Raw genomic sequence first — 19,264 nt, 5'->3', positions numbered from 1 at the left:
TTTCTCTGGTTACTGTATTGCCAGTGGCCTACCTCCAATAGAGGCAGACCACGCATTATATGTACCCTAAAATTATGGCATTAAACAATGCAAGTCTTCCAGACTCTTATTATGGACACTTAGGGTCGTTAACGCGATATGGTTATATCTATGGGACAATTTAAGTTTTGCCTGTCAGAATGCAGAGATGCAAAAAAAAAAAAACTTAAATCCTCTGTGTCCTCTGCCTTTCACAGCTAGTTGTACATTGTATGCTACATTGGCTGCAGTAAATTGAGACACATACCGTAGATGAAAAAAAAAAAAAAAAAAAACCCGGCTCCTTGACTAATATATGAGCATATGGAAGATCTATCAGTGTGACGTCCCGTCAGGTACTGCCAGTGTCACCACCATGTGGATCAGATATTTGAGATATTACACGGTATAAATGCCAGGTATAATGAGCACAGCTCAGTCAGTGACCGCTGTAAGCTAAGCATGTAGGTCGTTCCGATCTCACATACCCAGTCTTCTGAACTCCATGTTAACTAGCTCCAACCAGTGTTTGTCCACCTCATCCAGGTCGTATCTGCAGGTTCTCTGCGGCCGAGTCTGGAAGCGCCCTGGATGCCTTAATTCAGGTAATGAGTCTTTAGCCGTGGATGGGGAGCTGTCCGCCAATGTTTCAATCAACCTAAGCCAAAACATAAGAGTAAGCATAATATTTTAATTAAACCCCTTGCCACCATTATAAAAAAACTCCAGACACCTGGTCTTATTCTTATTAGAAAAGGCCAATCTTTATAGTAAATCATAGGTTACATTGCAAATACCGTTACGATAGAGCAATAAAACGGGTTGTACATGAGATTTGCCCCATTCAAATCAGGATTTACGGATGTTTTTACAATTACTATGAAGGTTTTTAAAGGGGTTGTTCCATCAATATATGATACAATTTTAAAATGGTAGTCCAATAGTCAGACAACCCTGTCTAAATCCCTATGTTTCCCCCTTGTACAATAATAACACTTCTGCTTACCTGCCGATGCTGGCGCCACGTGATCACTGTGGCCAATCAGCACTGGCTTCATGCTCTCAGCCTTCAGACAAATCACAGACATCCAGAGGAAAAGAGAGCTACTGGCACTCTCTCATTTTCTCTGGATGTCAATTATGTCTGTAGGAGAGTAAAGCCAGCACAGATTTGCTGCAGGGATTGTGTGACATAATGTCAGGCGATCCCTAGGGAAAGCCAGCACTGACACCGCTGGAACGGCACCAGAGAAGAGTATAGATGTTTTTATTTTACAAGAGGGAAGCTTAGGGATTGAGAAGGTAACAGTTGTCTGAGTAGTGGACAACCCTTTCAGTTTGGTGAAGCAAAACATAACAATTGTCAAATTAGTACAATGTTTAAGAAATACTCCTGTGTGTGTATATTGCTGTAACATATGTGTTATGGTAAGAGGCTACCAAAAGAACACGAAAGGAAGCCATATCACTTATGTAACAGCAATATTAAGAAGAGGGTTAAAAGGGAGTTTGCGCCAAACTTACATATTAAAGCTAAGCACATAGTTTTGTAGGGGATATAGCCGCTGTAAAAATCACCTTTACTTTAAAAGTCGCCCCCTCCATTATCCATAACATACATTCTACTTAAAATAGTAATTAGGGTGTACATTGGACCTCTGGTGTGGCCCAACGTCCCACTCTAATTTTCATGGCGCTGCCGTCCTCACTATGAACTGACAGTGTTCGCATGCGTGTAGTATGTGCTCTTAGTAGAGAAAGCTCATTCATGCATTCAATGTGTGAGGTCCAGAGCGCAACACACCGCCCTCTCACCTCTCTCTGGTCACCGCTCTATGGTGCAGAAGGGGGAGAAAGGAATGTGAGCAGGGGCAACATGGTCTTGCTCAGATAGCATGCGCTGTATATATACCATGAACATATGCTGTGATATGCAAAGTGCCTCTTCAGAGAGGAAGAGGACTAGAACTCTAGTACCACCTATTGAAAGTAGCAATCCTAAAAGTCAGTATCAATCCTTTAACGAGCCTTGCCAAATGACTTGGGATAAATGCCAAACCAGAACCTCAATTTGCAGACACTGTATTTTGGGGTAGTGCCCCTCATCAGTGCAAAGGAGATCGGATTTGGCTGGGGGAAAGGCTTAAGCCTGCGATCTAAAGGGGTAAGGGTTTATTTCTGTGGAGAGTGACATGACCTACAAAGCCATCCACAACCTGTCCCCTCCCTATATCTCTGAACTAATCCCCCAATATCTTCCTTGATGTAATCTCTGATCCTCCCAAGACCTCCTACTCTCCTCCACACTTATTCGTTCCTCACACAACCGCCTCCAAGATTTCTCCCGAATATCCCCCATCTTCTTGAATTCCGCGCCTCAACACGTCCGATTATCCACCACCCTCGGATCCTTCAGACGGAACCTGAAAACCCATCTCTTCAAGAAAGCCTACAGCCTGCAATAACCATTCTGCCGCCTCATCACCCGAGCTGCTGCCTCACCACCAACCGAGCTGCCGCACCCCCAACCTTCTGTCTCTTCCCCATTATCCCATAGAATGTAAGTCCGCAAGGACAGGGTCCTCTCCCCTTGTACCAGTCTGTCATTGTAAATTTGTTTTACTGTAAACGATATCTATAACCCTGTATGTAACCCCTTTCTCATGTACAGCACCATGGAATTAATGATGCTATATAAATAAATAATAATAATAATAATAATGACAGGGCTGGCTTGTCACTCTCCACAAGAAAAAACATTAACCCTAAATCCCATATGCTGTGAGAAACTGTATTTAAGTCTGCCCCTTAAGTCATTACTGACCAAACCTACACTGGGGAAGGAAACAATCCTGGATACATCACTGTTTTGATATGTACTTGTCATTTTAGGTGACTTTTCAGAAAAATCTAGATACACAATATGAAAAATATCAGTGTATATGGTTATTATAACACTTCTATCCAATATTTTTCATTAGTTTTTCCATCTTGATGATCTAATTTTACTTGTCCCTGAGCTAGTGGGTGGAAACTAGCTGTTACGCTGCTTTATAGAGTAATTGTACAGTGAAATATCTTGCTTATAAATAGGATATGTAAAACATGCTTCATTGGTGGTTTTATAGCATCTATGGACATGAATGTAAAGAGATGAACACGTGTGGCCATTCATCAATCTTTACCATAATGCTACGGACCTCATCACAGCATTGGTGTACCCCAGTTCTGAAGACAGCTGCAGGTTCTAGTGCTAGGACTGTCATGTGGATATGCCTTAAAAGTTTATGACGGGAATATCTTTTAAAGTCAAGTATGGATTTAAAATGTTTGGCTACCTTTCTACACTTTTTATGCCTCCCTGTGCCATCTCTTTCTTTCGCAGAACTGTAAATGCCTAATTAAGCATGAATCTGTAAATCAAAAGAACATTGACATCTAAAATGTATATATAAATGTTCTTTCAAGTATGCACTCCTCTGCTCGGCAACCGTTGGGGCCCATAAGTATCTCATGCCCTGATTTCCTGAATTTGTTGGCAGGGGTCTCGGGTAGGACTGGCTGCAGGTCTCTGGAGAACGTATAAAATATAAGATTGTGCTACACAGTGTGCTGATAAACTTGCTGAAACGTAAAAATAAGCAAAATAAAAAGCATTCCATGTATGCTAATTACATGGCCATCCCGCCTGATTAGCAGAGGCACCACCTCGTTTTAGGGCACCACAAACGCCGACTGAAGCAAGCAGACATACGGTATTCTTTCTGTATATTGTTACAGAAAGCTAGATGGTCATAAAGCAGGCATATCCACCTGCAACTCCGAGAAAAGAACAGGCAAAACCAGTGAAGATGTAGGCCAGGAACACAACAATAATGCATAAACCAGTAAGCAGCGTACGTATGTTTCCGACCTACAAACCCTGTCTACAATTCATCTAGTGATTTCCACGGTGTCTTTTTCCTACTGTATCTTTTCAGTACTTCTATATTAAGGCAGCAGACTTGGCCTGTCAGAAGGACTTCCTCTGTGGCATGGCACACAACACTGCTTTGGACCTAGAAACCTAGACTTGACCTCAAATCTTAAGTAACTGCTCTGTTTTGCTAGCAGACATTTTAACCAGGCCCCGAGCGCTCACCAACAAATGCCAGCAAAGTAATTTACTAGTACAATGCAATATTGTTTAGATGAAAAGCTCAGAGCCTGCCACTGCTCGTCTACAATCTAGCCAGACAAGGAGCGTGAAACCCCTTCTGCACTCAGCAGAGCTTTGGGGTAGTACCTCTAGATAACAGCTCATTGTAGTGGTGGACGCCATGGCCTCCTCAAGCATTCAGAGGCTGGCTTATGTGAGCGTGTCACTAACTGTGGTTGCATTTTTAGAAAGCAAAGCTCGGATCCCAGCCAAAACAGAACAACGGCAGAATAATATAAATCACGCTACACAATGTGGATAATTGCACTCTAATTTCCGTGCATAGATTATAACAATTCTAGCAGATTATGACCTCCGTATGAACTGAGCTAAATCGCTCTTCACTTGAGTTACGGAATACTAGAGAAATTTGTTTTATTTCCATTGATGAAGAAAGGAATATTTTTTATTTCTTTAAATAAATTGTATGAGGATTGTGCATAACTGGCAGCCTCCGTATGGCCACTACATTCATATGCTGTGTGCAGAAATATTTGCTAGTTGTACTAATGTTCCTAAACAGCCAGACTGTGGTCTTCATTAAGGTTATAGGAACACAAGGCGCCCAAGGAGCATTTCAGGATGTAAAATCTACTATTACATCAGCAACACTGTGGAGCAATTTTACGAAGTCTCACCTACCCGCTAGAGAGAGTATGTGCAGTATAAATTCACTAACAGTGCATATTAGAAATCTGCAGCATTTCAACTTTTGCTCGCCTTAAAAATCTTTCTCAAGGCCTCCATTGGAAGACACAGTGGGTCACATCTGGCCTACCAGCACCAAGCTATTTACTGTAGTTAGTGCAAATGCATTAGGAGAAACAAAAACTACCCAAACAAGGATGGGTTGCAGAGTCCCCTAATGAAGGCTGCAAGAAAGATTTTACGGTAACTATCACAAACCATCCTTTCTTAGTCACATCACTGTAGGACACAGGAAACCATAGGATGTTCTAAAGCAACCTGTCTCGGGTTTACAGCAACAGAGAGGAGCCAGAAGACTGCAGTGTCTGATTTCTCCTACTCCTGCACTATTTAGAAGCATTTCACCTTCATATTAAACGGTGCAGATTTCTTTTAGAAGTGCAGGGGTTAATCTGCTCAGTTGAGAGCTCCTGGAAGCTATCCTGCATTAAGGTTCTCAGCTGTTCACTGGTAAGGATCCAATATCCATGAACCTTACCAGCCTGATAATACCAGGCCACAGCAGTCTGCTTACCTTGGATGGTTAGCAAAAATAGTGGGATCCCCTCCAAAAAAAAACAGTGTGGGGGTCCTCCTATTTTTGCTAATCAGCCAAGGAAAAAGCTGACAGCTGCAGCCTGGTATTCTCAGGCTGGCCAGGCCCATGGATTTTGGCCCTCACCAGCCTAAAAATAGCAGCTCACAGCCACCCCACAATTGGCACGTCCAAAGATGCACCAATTGTGGCAGTTTACCCGGCTCTTCCCACTTGCCCTGTAGCAGTGTAAAGTGGGGTAATATTTGTGGGGTTGATGTCACCTGTCTATTCTCAGGTGACATCAAGCCCAAGGCTTAGTAATGGAGAAGCGTCTATAGGATGCCTAATCTTACAGTTATATGGTGAATAAACACACAGCAAGAATAAATTCATTAAATAATCTTAATTTACTATACTTACAACATCGCCTAATCCCCGAATCCCTCGATTTTCTGCAAAAAATAAAATATTAAACCAGCACAAATATTCCCTGTCCGATGTAGTCCATTTACCGAGTGTCCCACAACGAGTCCAGGTCTGCTCTGCTACATCTGGATGCTTTTGGCTGAATCGTGGCAATATGCCACCATCCAGCCTGACATCCAGGTGTAGTAGAACTTGTAGATGACCACCGGACATAACTCGGTCTCCGGCGGTCACCTGCACTGCAGTTCTCACGATCAGCTGACCGTGAGAACTTTGCTAGTGACCGCAGATAACCTCGGCGGTCACATGCATAGCAGTTCTCGCGGTCAGCTGATCTCATCGCGAGAACTGCAGTGGATGTGAAGTTCCAGCTGTGGCAGAAGAGAAGACATTATTTAAATTACTTCACATGCGTAGTAAGAGCGTTTCCGCACTTACTACGCATGTGACTGTAAAAAATGATGTTTTACCACATCTAATGATAGTCTATTGGAAATTTATGCTGCGGAGACAGAGCGTCTACGCAACATAAATAGACATGGAAAGACGCGCCACATGTCCGTTTACACAGGGAGCTGCTGGCATCTTTTAACGCATAGTGGAGATGGGATATCTTGAAATCCCCTCCACTATGCCGTAACATCTGGCTGCTGCGGGTTTGATGCTGCGGATGAACGCAGCGTCAAACCCATAGTGGTTACGGACCGTGGAAACATACCCTTAAAGAGTTTTCCCACCAACAAAGTACATTTTAATCACAAGATCTTGAAACAAAAATAAGTTTCACAATTGACGGATAAACGATGCATCGAGGCAGAGGCATAGAAGCATCGTTTATCCATCTACATCAGAATGATAAGTACCCCTTATTATTATCTACCACGTGCCATACAACATCCCTCTCACTTTTAGCCTAGTTGTTTGCTGTCTGGTCAAGGCTCCCTGCTTAACAATACAGGCCTGCAGAGTCAGTGAGGGATTGCCACCATGGAGCAGCGGCCCCAAATTTTGTATTTTTAGGGTGCCAACCTCCGCTGGTAGGCAGGGATGTTAGTGGACGGGTAGGGCTTCCTAGGTCATATGTGCTGATACCTGGATTTTGTTCCGATAAAGCTTATTCAGTCCGTTTGTCCCTCTTGTTTCTATATAACATCCCTTAATCTATGTTGGAATTAAGGAAGAGGAGACAATGTGCTGGATCTCTTATCGGAATATCTGTATGTTTGACTGTTTGAATAAGATGGTGCATCATAATAGTCACATATGAAATACAGCTTCTAAATTTGCAGTGAGTTTATCACATTTTTGTGCACTTAAAGGGAACCTGTCACCCCCAAAATCGAAGATGAGCTAAGCCCACCAGCATCAGGGGCTTATCTACAGCATTTTGGAATGCTGTAGATAAGCCCCCGATGTATCCTGAAAGATGAGAAAAAGAGGTTAGATTATACTCACCTAGGGGCGGTCCGATCCGATGGGCGTCGCGGTCCGGTACGGGGCCTCCTATCTTCATAGGATGATGTCCTCTTCTTGTCTTCACGCTGCGGCTCCGGCACAGGCGTACTTTGGCCCTGTTGAGAGCAGAGCAAAGTACTGCAGTGCGCAGGCGCCAGGAAAGGTCACAGAGGCCCGGTGCCTGCGCACTGCAGTATTTTGCTCTGCCCTCAACAGGGAAGACAAAGTACGTCTGCGCTGGAGCTGCAGCGTGAAGACAAAAAGAGGACATCATCCTATGAAGATAGGAGGCCCCGGACAGGACTGCGATGCCCATCGGATCAGACCGCCCACCCAGATGAGTATAATCTAACCTCTTTCTCATCTTTCAGGTTACATCGGGGGCTTATCTACAGCATTCCAGAATGCTGTAGATAAGCCCCTGATGCTGGTGGGCTTAGCTCATCTTTGATTTTGGGGGTGACAGGTTCCCTTTAAGGTTTTCTTTTGTGGTGTTGATTTTATACTTCTTCTAATAAACGTATTTTTGAGGGCTGTATGTTCACAACTGCTGTGTACTGTGTAATGGAAGTGTCTGACCATACAGGGGCATCATCTGATCAAAATACAGCTGCAGGGCAGGGGAGGAAGGAAAAGAGTATACAAACATTACAGCAAGGGAGGAAGCAAAAGAACGTATACAGATAGGACAGCATGGGATCACAGCTGTTGCTTTCTGTGAGGTAAAACATTTGCAACTTGTTTTTAAATGTTTTACCTCAAGTGTCACGCTGGTGACTGGCATAGATGGCAAGCATCGCCCTACTCACTGCAGGTCACTGCTCTACTCTCCCCAGTCTTGCTGAGCTGCCTCTTGCAGCACCTCCGACAAGCTGCAGCCTTCTGCTGCTGGTGAGTGTCCACCTGGCTATAGGGAGGAACCACCAGATTCTGCAGGAAATTAACCTCTCTGTGTCCTGCAGAGGTTAGCTTCCCGGGCCTATCCCCAAGCAGTAGGGGGTTTATTAGGCAGATCCCATCACTCTTTGCCTGATCTAAGGGTACCGTCACACAGTGGCATTTTGATCGCTACGACGGCACGATCCGTGACGCTCCAGCATCGTAACAATATCGCTCCAGCGTCGTAGGCTGCTGTCCCACTTTGCAATGTACGACGCTGGAGCGATAATTTCATGACGTATGTGCGATGTAGAAGCCGTTGGTTACTATGCGCACATCGTATACAATATCGTGCACACCTTTGTTATACCATGCGATCATGCCGCCACAGCGGGACACTACACGACGAAAGAAAGTTTCAAACGATCTGCTACGACGTACGATTCTCAGCGGGGTCCCTGATCGCAGGAGCGTGTCAGACACAGCGAGATCGCTGGAACGTCACGGATATATCGCTGGAACGTCACAAATCGTGCCGTCGTAGCGATCAAAATGCCACTGTGTGACGGTACCCTAAGGTTCTAGTTTAGTTTTTGTCTAGTTTCCAGTTAGATGCTCTCTTGTATTGTGTCTCCTGTTGTCTGTCGAGGCTTGCCTACTTGATTATTCAGATTTCTCTGCTCCTCACCTCAGCTACCTATATTGAACTTGTGCTGCCTACGCTTACCTCGGATTGTCTGACCATATCTTTGCCTTTGCCCAACTGTACCTCGCACCAGTGTCTCTGACCCTCCGGTCAGCAGCTGCAGACCCGGGGAATGCCTTAGCATGGTACCTGGTGACTACCTGTGGCCAAGCCTAGGCTCACCGGCTCTAGTGAATATCGGGTAATCCCTAAGTTACACCCCTCCAGGGTAAGCACGGCCTGTAGAGCAGTGGGTTCACATCTACCAGCATTACAAACCAATAGAATAAACTGCGATCCCATGCTGTCCTGTATGTGTACTCTCTTTTGCTTCCTCCCCAGTCGTTATAGGCTGGTTTGTCCGATGTCAATCTCATATATATATTGGTGCCTTAGATGCCTTCTCGAGCCATTTTCCACTCTGGCAAATAAAAGGATTCTGTTTTTCTAATTCAGGTTACATATTCTCGATTCTAAAAAATAGACCTATGGCTGAATTCACACTTGCCTTTCTTGAATAAAGCCACAGTTTTTCAATAAGGTTTTGAAGAGCTTATGAAAACCACAGTAAAACACTTTGTCCAGGATTGAGGCTCAAGTCTGCAGCCACATTATGTGACTGCAGACTCGTCAACACTCACAGCACGCAGTCAGGATTCTTCGTTGCTGGCACTGGGAGTGGCAGGCATGTGACTGCAAGTATGTCATTAGAATACAGGTGGTGATGACTAGACGTGCGCGGCCTTGCTCAAGAACAGTAAATTGAGCGAGGCCAGACACATCTAGTTGGAGAATGACCAGAAGTATGCAAATCGCATACTTGTGGTCACTTGACCGCCCTCGGGGCCAGACAATCCTGACAGCGCACACTGAAGATTCACAAGTCTGCAGAATTGAGCCCTGGACTTGGACAACCCCTTTAACAACCACATCATAAAAATATCAAACAAAGAGTAGGTTTAGACAATTAACCCACTTGTAGTTATACAATGCATTTAATGTGCCATCTCTTTGCACTCAAGAACTTAAAGAGCTTGTTAGTCCCTCTTCCAGAGTTGCCCAGGTCTTTGGCCGCTCTCTATTGGCCAGATGTGACTGCAGCAGCCAATAACACCAACGTGGCCACTTGCTACAGTGGCACGTTTTTTTAATAGGATGACAAGACATTTGGAATTGTGTTAAAAGACTTCTCTGATTTGTTTAACAAAGAAAAAAATGCAGCAATAACAAAGCATTGTCCAGTTCAATGGGAAGGCTGAAGCTGATGAAGTATTCAGAAAGAAAACATTCTCAGACTGCAGATTACACACTGTAAGCTAAGTGGGCTGCCAATGCCATCTATTAGGTTTAGACATTTATGACCACTGTCAACACCGAGGGGCAGCTTCTGTGTTCACAATTAGATGAATATAAGCTAACAGCAGGCAATTACGCCTTTTAACAACTACTAAAGGAGTGTTAATTGGATACTAGAGAAACAGTTTAGCAGATCTCTTAACATAAACATAGAACCTGAGCAAGTGTAAAACAAAATGGCAAAAACTAGATTTAGAGGGAATATACAGTGCTCAAAAAATAAAGGAAACACTTAAACAACACAATGTACCGTAACTCCAAGTCAATCAAACTTTTGTGAACTCAACCTGTCCAGTTATGAAGCAACACAGATTGTAAACCAATTTCTCCTGTTGTGCAAATGGAACAGACAACAGGTAGAAACGATAGGCAATTGGCAAACTTCTATGAATGAGCGGTTCTGCAGGGGGTGACCACAGACCATTTCTCTGTACTCATCCTTTTTGGCTGCTTTGGTCACTTTTGCATTCTGTCATTGCTCTCCTCTCTCTAGAGGTACAGTAGCAACCCACAGAAATTTCTCAGGTAGTGCAGCTCATCCAGGATGGCATATAAATGCGAGCTGTGGCCAGAAGGATTGCTGTGTGTCTGTCAACACAGTGTCCAGAGCATAGAGCAGATCCCAGGACACATGCCAGTACACCAGGAGACGTGGACGGGGCCTGTCAGCACAGTGTCCAGAGCATGGAGCAGATACCAGGACACATGTCAGTACACCAGAAGACGTGGACGGGGCCATAGGAGGGCAACTACTCAGCAGCAGGACCGCTGCCTCCTCCTTTGTGCAAGGAGGAACAGGAAGAGTAGTGTCAAAGTTTTAAACCAAAAAAATATAGGAGTAAGGATAGCAGTATAATAAATCTAATTCAAGTAGACAGCAAAATCTTATCCCAAAAAAAAACACTTGAACAACTAAATACATAATAACCACATAATACACAACATTGTCTTCATAATATACATAATTTTATTAAAGACACCAATCCGATTTGACACAAAACATGATAAAAACATAATACTAAAAACAAGGAGAGCAGGGCACCATATATGATCAAATTCAATACATAAGGTGCTATATAAATTCAGTTAATGCTGGTAAGTAAAGGCACATATATACTCTTTACTGAATATTCCATGAACTACCAAAGTCAATAAAGTGTTACATACAAATATATTTCAAATCCCAGTAGTACAAAATAAATAAGTGATATATTTAATACATGTATAAGGTATATGTAAACTCAAAAATATCATAAAGTGCAGTAGTGCGATCGCATCCCATAACCTCTTCCATAAGAGTTAGAAGCATAATATATATCCATATACTAACCAGGATTCATTCCCAATATGGTGCTGCTGCTGCCCCTCACTCCAACGCGTTTCACACATTGCTTCGTCAGGGAGTGACCCTCCGTCGTCCAGCGAAGCGGTGTCGATGCGCGCGCGCGCGGCTACCGCCAGCTTCCGTTACCAGCGATACATTGTGAAATTACCCAGATGACTTAGCGGTCTCGCAATGCAATTACCGCAATGCATCTCTGGGAACGGAAGCTGGTGGCAGCCGCGCGCACCTCGGCGGACAACGGAAGGTGAGAATAGCAGGTTTTTTTTTTATTATTATTATTTTTAACATTAGATCTTTTTACTATTGATGCTGCATAGGCAGCATCACTAGTAAAAAGTTAATAGCAGGGTTAACGGAGTGCGTTACCCACGGCATAACACGGTCCGTTAACGCTGTCATTAACCCTGTGTGAGCGCTGAGTGGAGGGGAGTATGGAGCGGGCACCGGGCACTGACTGGACGGGAGTAGGGAGGGACTAATTCTTGGCCGGACTGTGCCCGTTGCTGATTGGTCACGGCAGCCAGGACAGGCAGCTGGCGAGACCAATCAGCAACGAGGGATTTCAGGGACAGACAGACAGACGGAAGTACCAGTCAGTGCCCGGTGCCCGCTCCATACTTCCCTCCACTGTGTGGATACACACACATATACACACACACATTCTTACACACACACACACATATACACGGATACACTGCTCAAAAAAATAAAGGGAACACAAAACAGAATATAACTCCAAGTAGATCAATCTTCTGTGAACTCAAACTGTCCACTTAGGAAGCAACACTGTTTGACAATTAATTTCACATGCTGTTGTGCAAATGGAATAGACAACTGATGGAAATTATTGGCAATTATGATGACACACTCAATAAAGGAGTACCAATGCTTTCTGGCTGATGTTTTGGTCACTTTTGAATGTTGGTTGTGCTTTCACACTCGTGGTAGCATGAGACGGACTCTACAACCCACACAATTGGCTCAGGTCATGCAGCTCATCCAGGATGACACATCAATGCGAGCTGTGGCAAGAAGGTTTGCTGTGTCTGTCAGCGTAGTGGCCAGAGGCTGGAGGCGCTACCAGGAGACAGGCCACTACACCAGGAGACGTGGAGGGGGCCGTAGGAGGGTAAGAACCCAGCAGCAGGACCGCTACCTCAGCCTTTGTGCAAGGAGGAACAGGAGGAGTACTGCCAGAGCCCTGCAAAATGACCTCCAGCAGGCCACAAATGTGTATGTGTCTGCACAAAAGGTTAGAAACCAACTCCATGAGGATGGTCTAAATGCCCGACTTCCACAGATGTGGGTTGTGCTCACAGCCCAACACCGTGCAGGATGCTTGGCATTTGCCACAGAACACTAGGATTGACAAATTCGCCACTGGCGTCCTGTGCTCTTCACAGATGAAAGCAGGTTTAGACTGAGCACATGTGACAGAGTCTAGAGACGCCGTGGAGAGCGATCTGCTGCCTGCAACATCCTTCAGCATGACCGGTTTGGCAGTGGGTCAGTAATGGTGTGGGGTGGCATTACTTTGGAGGGCCGCACAGCCCTCCTTGTGCTCGCCAGAGGTAGCCTGACTGGCATTAGGTACCGAGATGAGATCCTCAGACCCCTTGAGACCATATGCTGCTGCAGTTGGCCCTGGGTTCCTCCTAATGCAGGACAATGCCCTCATGTGGCTGGAGTGTCAGCAGTTCCTGCAAGATGAAGGCACTGAAGCTATAGGCTGGCCTGCCCATTCCCAAGACCTGAATCCGATTGAACACAGCTGGGACACCATGACTCGCACCATCCACCAACATCACGTTGCACCACAGACTGTCCAGTATGTCTAGGCATTATAGGGAGGTCATACAGGCACGTGTAGGCCACACACACTACTGAGCATCAATTCCTTGTCTTGAGGCATTTCCAATGAAGTTGGATCAGCCTGTAACTTCATTTTCCACTTTGATTTTTAGGATCATTCCATCTCCAGAGGTTTTATTGTTCTCAACCCATTCCACTATGTGATGAATAAAGATTTACAACTGGAATATTTCATTCAGTGATATCTAGGAAGTGGGATTTATTATTCCCTTTATTTTTTTGAGCAGTGTATATATTTGTCCCGGATGTGTTAAAGAGAAATTTTTAACATGCTGACTGCAGACTGGACTGCATTTTCACGGTGACAGGTTCTCTTTAACTCCTGAGCTCGCTTCAAAAGGGTTTAGAAGTGGGTATGACTATTGTGAATGTTTTAGACAAATATATTAGGTCTCATTCAGATGTCCGTCTTGCGTGATTTTGCCTCTATACAGCTCTGATCTCACTGTAGAGCAGAGATTACGAAAGCAATGTGCCAGTTATTACTTGTCTCACACTGGTAACGTCCTCTATTTCTTAAAATAAGCTCTAGAGGTAGATTCTCTGGGACAGCTATGTCCAGCCCATAGATATGAAGAGCTCATTTACATATAAGAAACATGTGGATTTCTCTGGAATAAGACATTGGATCACAGATATCATTTTATCAGCTTCCTATGACCTACATGCCTATATAGATGATTTGGGAGGGTTGATCCTACTGACAGATTCCCTTTTAATTTTATAACACAGAGTTATGTTTTCCATATGCCCAGGTCTTATAAATAGATTTCTTTAAAGGTAGTTTGTGCAGTTTACTTGAAGAGACTCCTAAGATCTGGATTTTCTGCCTTTCTTGCTCTCCCATAAGGCTGCTGGCATCTCCCTCCAAAATGTGTTGGCTCTTTAACCCCTTACCGGCATCGGACGTACTATACCGTCCGATGCCGGCTCCCCTGCTTTGATGCAGGGCTCCGCGGTGAGCCCGCACCAAAGCCGGGACATGTCAGCTGTTTTGAACAGCTGACATGTGCCCGTAATAGGCGCGGGCAGAATCGCGATCTGCCCGCACCTATTAACTAGTTAAATGCCGCTGTCAAACGCAGACAGCGGCATTTAACTACCGCTTCTGGCCGGGCGGCCGGAAATGACGTCATCGCCGACCCCCGTCACATGATCGGGGGTCGGCGATGCTTGTATATTGTAACCATAGAGGTCCTTGAGACCTCTATGGTTACTGATTGCCCGTCGCTGTGAGCGCCACCCTGTGGTCGGCGCTCACAGCACACGTGCAATTCTGCTACATAGCAGCGATCAGCAGATCGCTGCTATGTAGCAGAGCCGATCGGGTTGTGCCTGCTTCTAGCCTCTCATGGAGGCTATTGAAGCATGGCAAAAGTTAAAAAAAAAAGTTTAAAAAAATGTGAAAAAAATAAAAAAAACATAAAAGTTTAAATCACCCCCCTTTCGCCCCAATCAAAATAAATCAATAAAAAAAATATCAAATCTACGCATATTTGGTATCGCCGCGCTCAGAATCGCCCGATCTATCAAATAAAAAAAAGTATTAACCTGATCGCTAAACAGCGTAGCGGGAAAAAAACTCGAAACGCCAGAATTACGTTTTTTTGGTCGCCGCGACATTGCATTAAAATGCAATAACGGGCGATCAAAAGAACGTATCTGCACCGAAATGCTATCATTAAAAACGTAATCTCGGCACGCAAAAAATAAGCCCTCAACCGACCCCAGATGATGAAAAATGGAGACGCTACGAGTATCGGAAAATGGCGCCATTTTTTTTTTTTTTTTTTTTTTTTTAGCAAAGTTTGGAAATTTTTTTCACCACTTAGATAAAAAATAACCTAGTCATGTTTGGTGTCTATGAACTCGTAATGACCTGGAGAATCATAATGGCAGGTCATTTTTAGCATTTAGTGAACCTAGCAAAAAAGCCAAACAAAAAACCAATGTGGGATTGCACATTTTTTGCAATTTCACCGCACTTGGAATTTTTTTCCCGTTTTCTAGTACACGACATGCTAAAACCAATGATGTCGTTCAAAAGTACAACTCGTCCCGCAAAAAATAAGCCCTCACATGGCCAAATTGACGGAAAAATAAAAAAGTTATGGCTCTGGGAAGGAGGGGAGCGAAAAACGAACACGGAAAAACGAAAAATCCCCCGGTCATGAAGGGGTTAAGTTACAATAAATGCCCTTACTAAAATGGAATCTGCCAGAAAATCTCTTTATACCGGTCTTTACAACTTTCTGCTATTTTTTTCTCTAAAAACGCTTACTGGAAAAAAAAACTACTCAGTTGCCATAAATTAGCATCTCCAAAACATGGCTGCCATGAATATGCTTTGCACAAAGCTACAGAAATGTGTACCGTAATTGCTGAAAAGTAGGGCAATGCTGTTTCATCGAGGAGACCACAAGCCAAGATCTGACATCTATTACAATAATTCACTTTGAGTGCTACAAAAAAGAGAAAAATACTGTAATAAACACACAATTCCTTGGTTTGAAGGCTAAATAATCTGGTCACCGTCTTACTCGGCTGTGCACATGTTACGTATAGCTGACAAGTGTGTACACTGCCCACCATACACAACATAAACACGAGCCTGACATACATGTGGTGGGCGATACAGAAATTTATCAGTCATTTTAGGGGGCTGAAACCAAGCAAATCAATGCATCATCATACCTTCTTATGGTATGTGTCCACGTTCAGGATTGCATCAGGATTTGGTCAGGATTTTAGGCAGGTAAAATCCTGACCAAATCTGCACCCGAGGTCACTGGCAGGTCACCTGCGTTGTCCTTGCATTGTTTCAGCATTGTAAGGACATGCTGCGTTCTTAAAAGATGCGCGTCACATGTCTGTTTCCGCGGGTATGCCGCATGCGTCTTGTAATGCATAGTGGAGACGGGATTTCATTAAATCCCCTCCACTATGCTGTTACATCTGGACGCTGCGTTTTTGACGCTGCGGTTCTACGCAGCGTCAAACACGCAGCGTTTCCTGAACGTGGAAACATACCCTTAAGGTCTTTTTGACGTATATTTGTGTTATCCATTGCTGTACCACCTGCATATATTACTTGATTGAAACATTAAATGGGTTGATCACCTTCTCTTGCTAGTGCAGCTTTCATCACAATCTGACATGCAGTTCTGTCTTAACAGTGACTGCGGATGGAGGAGAATGTGACCAGACCAGCATCCTCCACAAAAGAAAGCAGCTTTTCCATGTGGACTGATCTGGTCGCATGTTCCTCCATCAGCAGTCACTTTATGTAGCCAAGTTATGGCCAGTATATGAGAAAAGCAGCACTAACAGGATAAAGTGGCCAACCACTTAAAGGGTCTGTATGGTCTTAGAGTGACTGCAGACTTGTGAATTCTCACAATGCAAAAGATTTTCCAGTTTACGTCATGCGATTTGGATGCTTCAGGTCACATTCGACTAGACTTTGTCCTGTCTCGCTCAATACACTTGCAATGAGCTAGGACACAGCCATCTAGTCAGCAATGAATGCAAATCACATACTTGGGGTCTCGTGCCAACCTCTTTCAGTGCCGGAGAAACCTCACAGAGCGCAGTGTGCGTGATGCGAGGATTCACATGACTGCAGTCACATAGAGCGACTGCAGACTTGTTAATCCTCACATCGTGTGCACAGTATGCGGTCAGGATTTTCTGGTGTCGGGCTGAATGTGACATCAAGTAAGCGATTTGAAGTTTCAGGCCACATTCCTACTAGACTTTGTCCGATCTCGCTCAATACACTTGCATTGAGCTAGGATGCTTTTTGCCATGATATTCAGTGCCGTGCATGTGCCACCATAGATTTAAATGAGTTGTTTGGTGTTCTGATGAATGTCTACGGTCACTCCACGTGACTGAAGACTTCGACTGCTCCGAAAACATTCATCAGAAGACCTCAGAACTCCTTTAATAAAGATCTGTAAATGGAGGGTGGAGAGCGGGCTCTAGTATGACATTGATTGCTATGAAGAACTGACCAGACTAGTAGGTTCTATTGCTCCAGCTGATGTTTGACTGGAATGATCTACTTAAATAAAAAGAGTAAAAGCAAGAAACGTCTCCTTAAAGAGAACAGGCATCTAATACAGGCTGCCCAATCAGAGAATAACGGTGGCCATTGGAAGAACACTGTGAGCGAGACCTGCGCTGTAGTTTATATGTATGAGACTACGGACTACAGCTGTGATATTAGGCGAGAATCAGGAAACGTTATAAAGTGATTGGATGTAGCAGCCTCACTAAGTAACGTTTCCTGTCCACAATGAAATACTGCGGGAATCCCTGCTGGTCGACAAGACTATGGAGACTTCATTAATCCTTGCCATGAATGTTTCTTATGGGACAGCCAGCTGTAACAGGTGAAGCTTTGAAAAGATTCCAGTTGGCAAGGAGTAGCGAATTCTGGCTCTCAAGATAAGTGAAGACTTATTTTTATCCTAGTACAAAAGAGCAAAAGATTAATGTACTGCACAGGTATCAAAGTGTGTGAGGTAACTCCTAATGTGACGCTCTCGTTCCGATGAACAGCGAGAGCTTTAATTCTCTCTGAGTAATAAAATAGATCTGTCTGCTCCTGCTAATTCCTCTACCCATCAAAGTTACACACGCCAAGCACGACATTACTTCAAGAACTTAATAAATCACAGACACTGGAAATGTAACATCGTCAGGAAAGAGGGAAGAGGTATCTGCGTTACACATGTCATACGTTTTAACATGGTTGTAAAGTTTGCAGTTATAGGCCGGGGTGACACTAGTGTAGAATACGGACGAGTGCTATGTGAGAAAACATTGCATAGCACGTGGACCAGTGTTAATATATGGGGCAGCTCCCATCCCTGTTTTTTTTTCTTGGGCGTATTCAGCGTCCGAGTGAAATCTCAGCATGTTGCAATTTTACGTGTATATCGGCCAAGTTTCGCCAATGCAAGGCTATGGGTGCGAGAAAAAAATTGGACACCACATGGACCATCAGTGTGACTTTCGAGAAATACGCACACATTTTCCTCATTTCAGCCCATTGAGCCATAAAATTCAATGGGGAAAAGCAGTGAGAAATGTAAAGCCATATGCGTATCATACGGTATCATACGGATGTCATACGGATACATAGATACACTCGTGCAACTCTTGGCAGGGAGACTCGGACCGATTTTTCATACGTTAAGTGTGACCCTGGCCATAGGAATATTTCTGTGGATGGGTTATAGAATATATACTGGGCATACCTTTAAAAAGGGTTGTCCAGGACGGTTTATTTTTTTTTACTATTACCCTGAAACCTGTTCTACCTGGCGCCAGCTCAGAGCAGCCACCGACTGCTCCTACCGGCGATACAGCTGCTCCACGTCAACAGAGGAGGTCTTCTTCTGGGCTGCTTGATTGGTGGGGAGTGACTGCTGATGTTATGCTAATTGACAGCTGGTTCCCCGCAGTTAGGCAGCCAGCTATCAATCAGCATGTCATTGCCTGTCAAAAAAACAGAGTGAAGAGAAGCTGCTGCCCTGTCTATGTGACGTCAACTAGTAGTAGTTGTCTTTAACCACTCTGTCAGCAGAGATTGGTGCCAGGGCACAACAGGCACGTAGTTGGCTACCTCCTGATAGCTTTTAGGTCTGTAGTAAAAAAAAAAAAAAAAGATAGGCCTGGACAACCCGCTTAAAAATCAAACTTTATTTTATCAAATGCAATGAATTTCGAAAAGTTGCACATGCTCAGAAGATACCGGTTACTCTTCTAGTCTTACTGCACAGTGAGACAGTACAT

The 19,264-nt window shown here is 44.2% G+C and overlaps 1 protein-coding gene across 1 annotated transcript in view; it reads right to left on the bottom strand.

Moving 5' to 3' along the window:
* Nucleotides 1-19,264, bottom strand: part of JADE2 (jade family PHD finger 2) — a 374,376-nt gene that overhangs the window by 189,478 nt on the left and 165,634 nt on the right. The window contains exon 5 of the mRNA XM_069763847.1: nucleotides 507-676. Coding sequence (XP_069619948.1) covers nucleotides 507-676 — 170 coding nt within the window. The remainder of the gene's footprint in view (nucleotides 1-506; nucleotides 677-19,264) is intronic.

Source organism: Ranitomeya imitator, chromosome 4, assembly GCF_032444005.1.
Source record: "Ranitomeya imitator isolate aRanImi1 chromosome 4, aRanImi1.pri, whole genome shotgun sequence".
Taxonomy (NCBI): domain Eukaryota; kingdom Metazoa; phylum Chordata; class Amphibia; order Anura; family Dendrobatidae; genus Ranitomeya; species Ranitomeya imitator.
The sequence above is the reverse complement of the archived record's forward strand: the minus strand, read 5'-3'. Positions and strand labels throughout refer to the sequence as shown.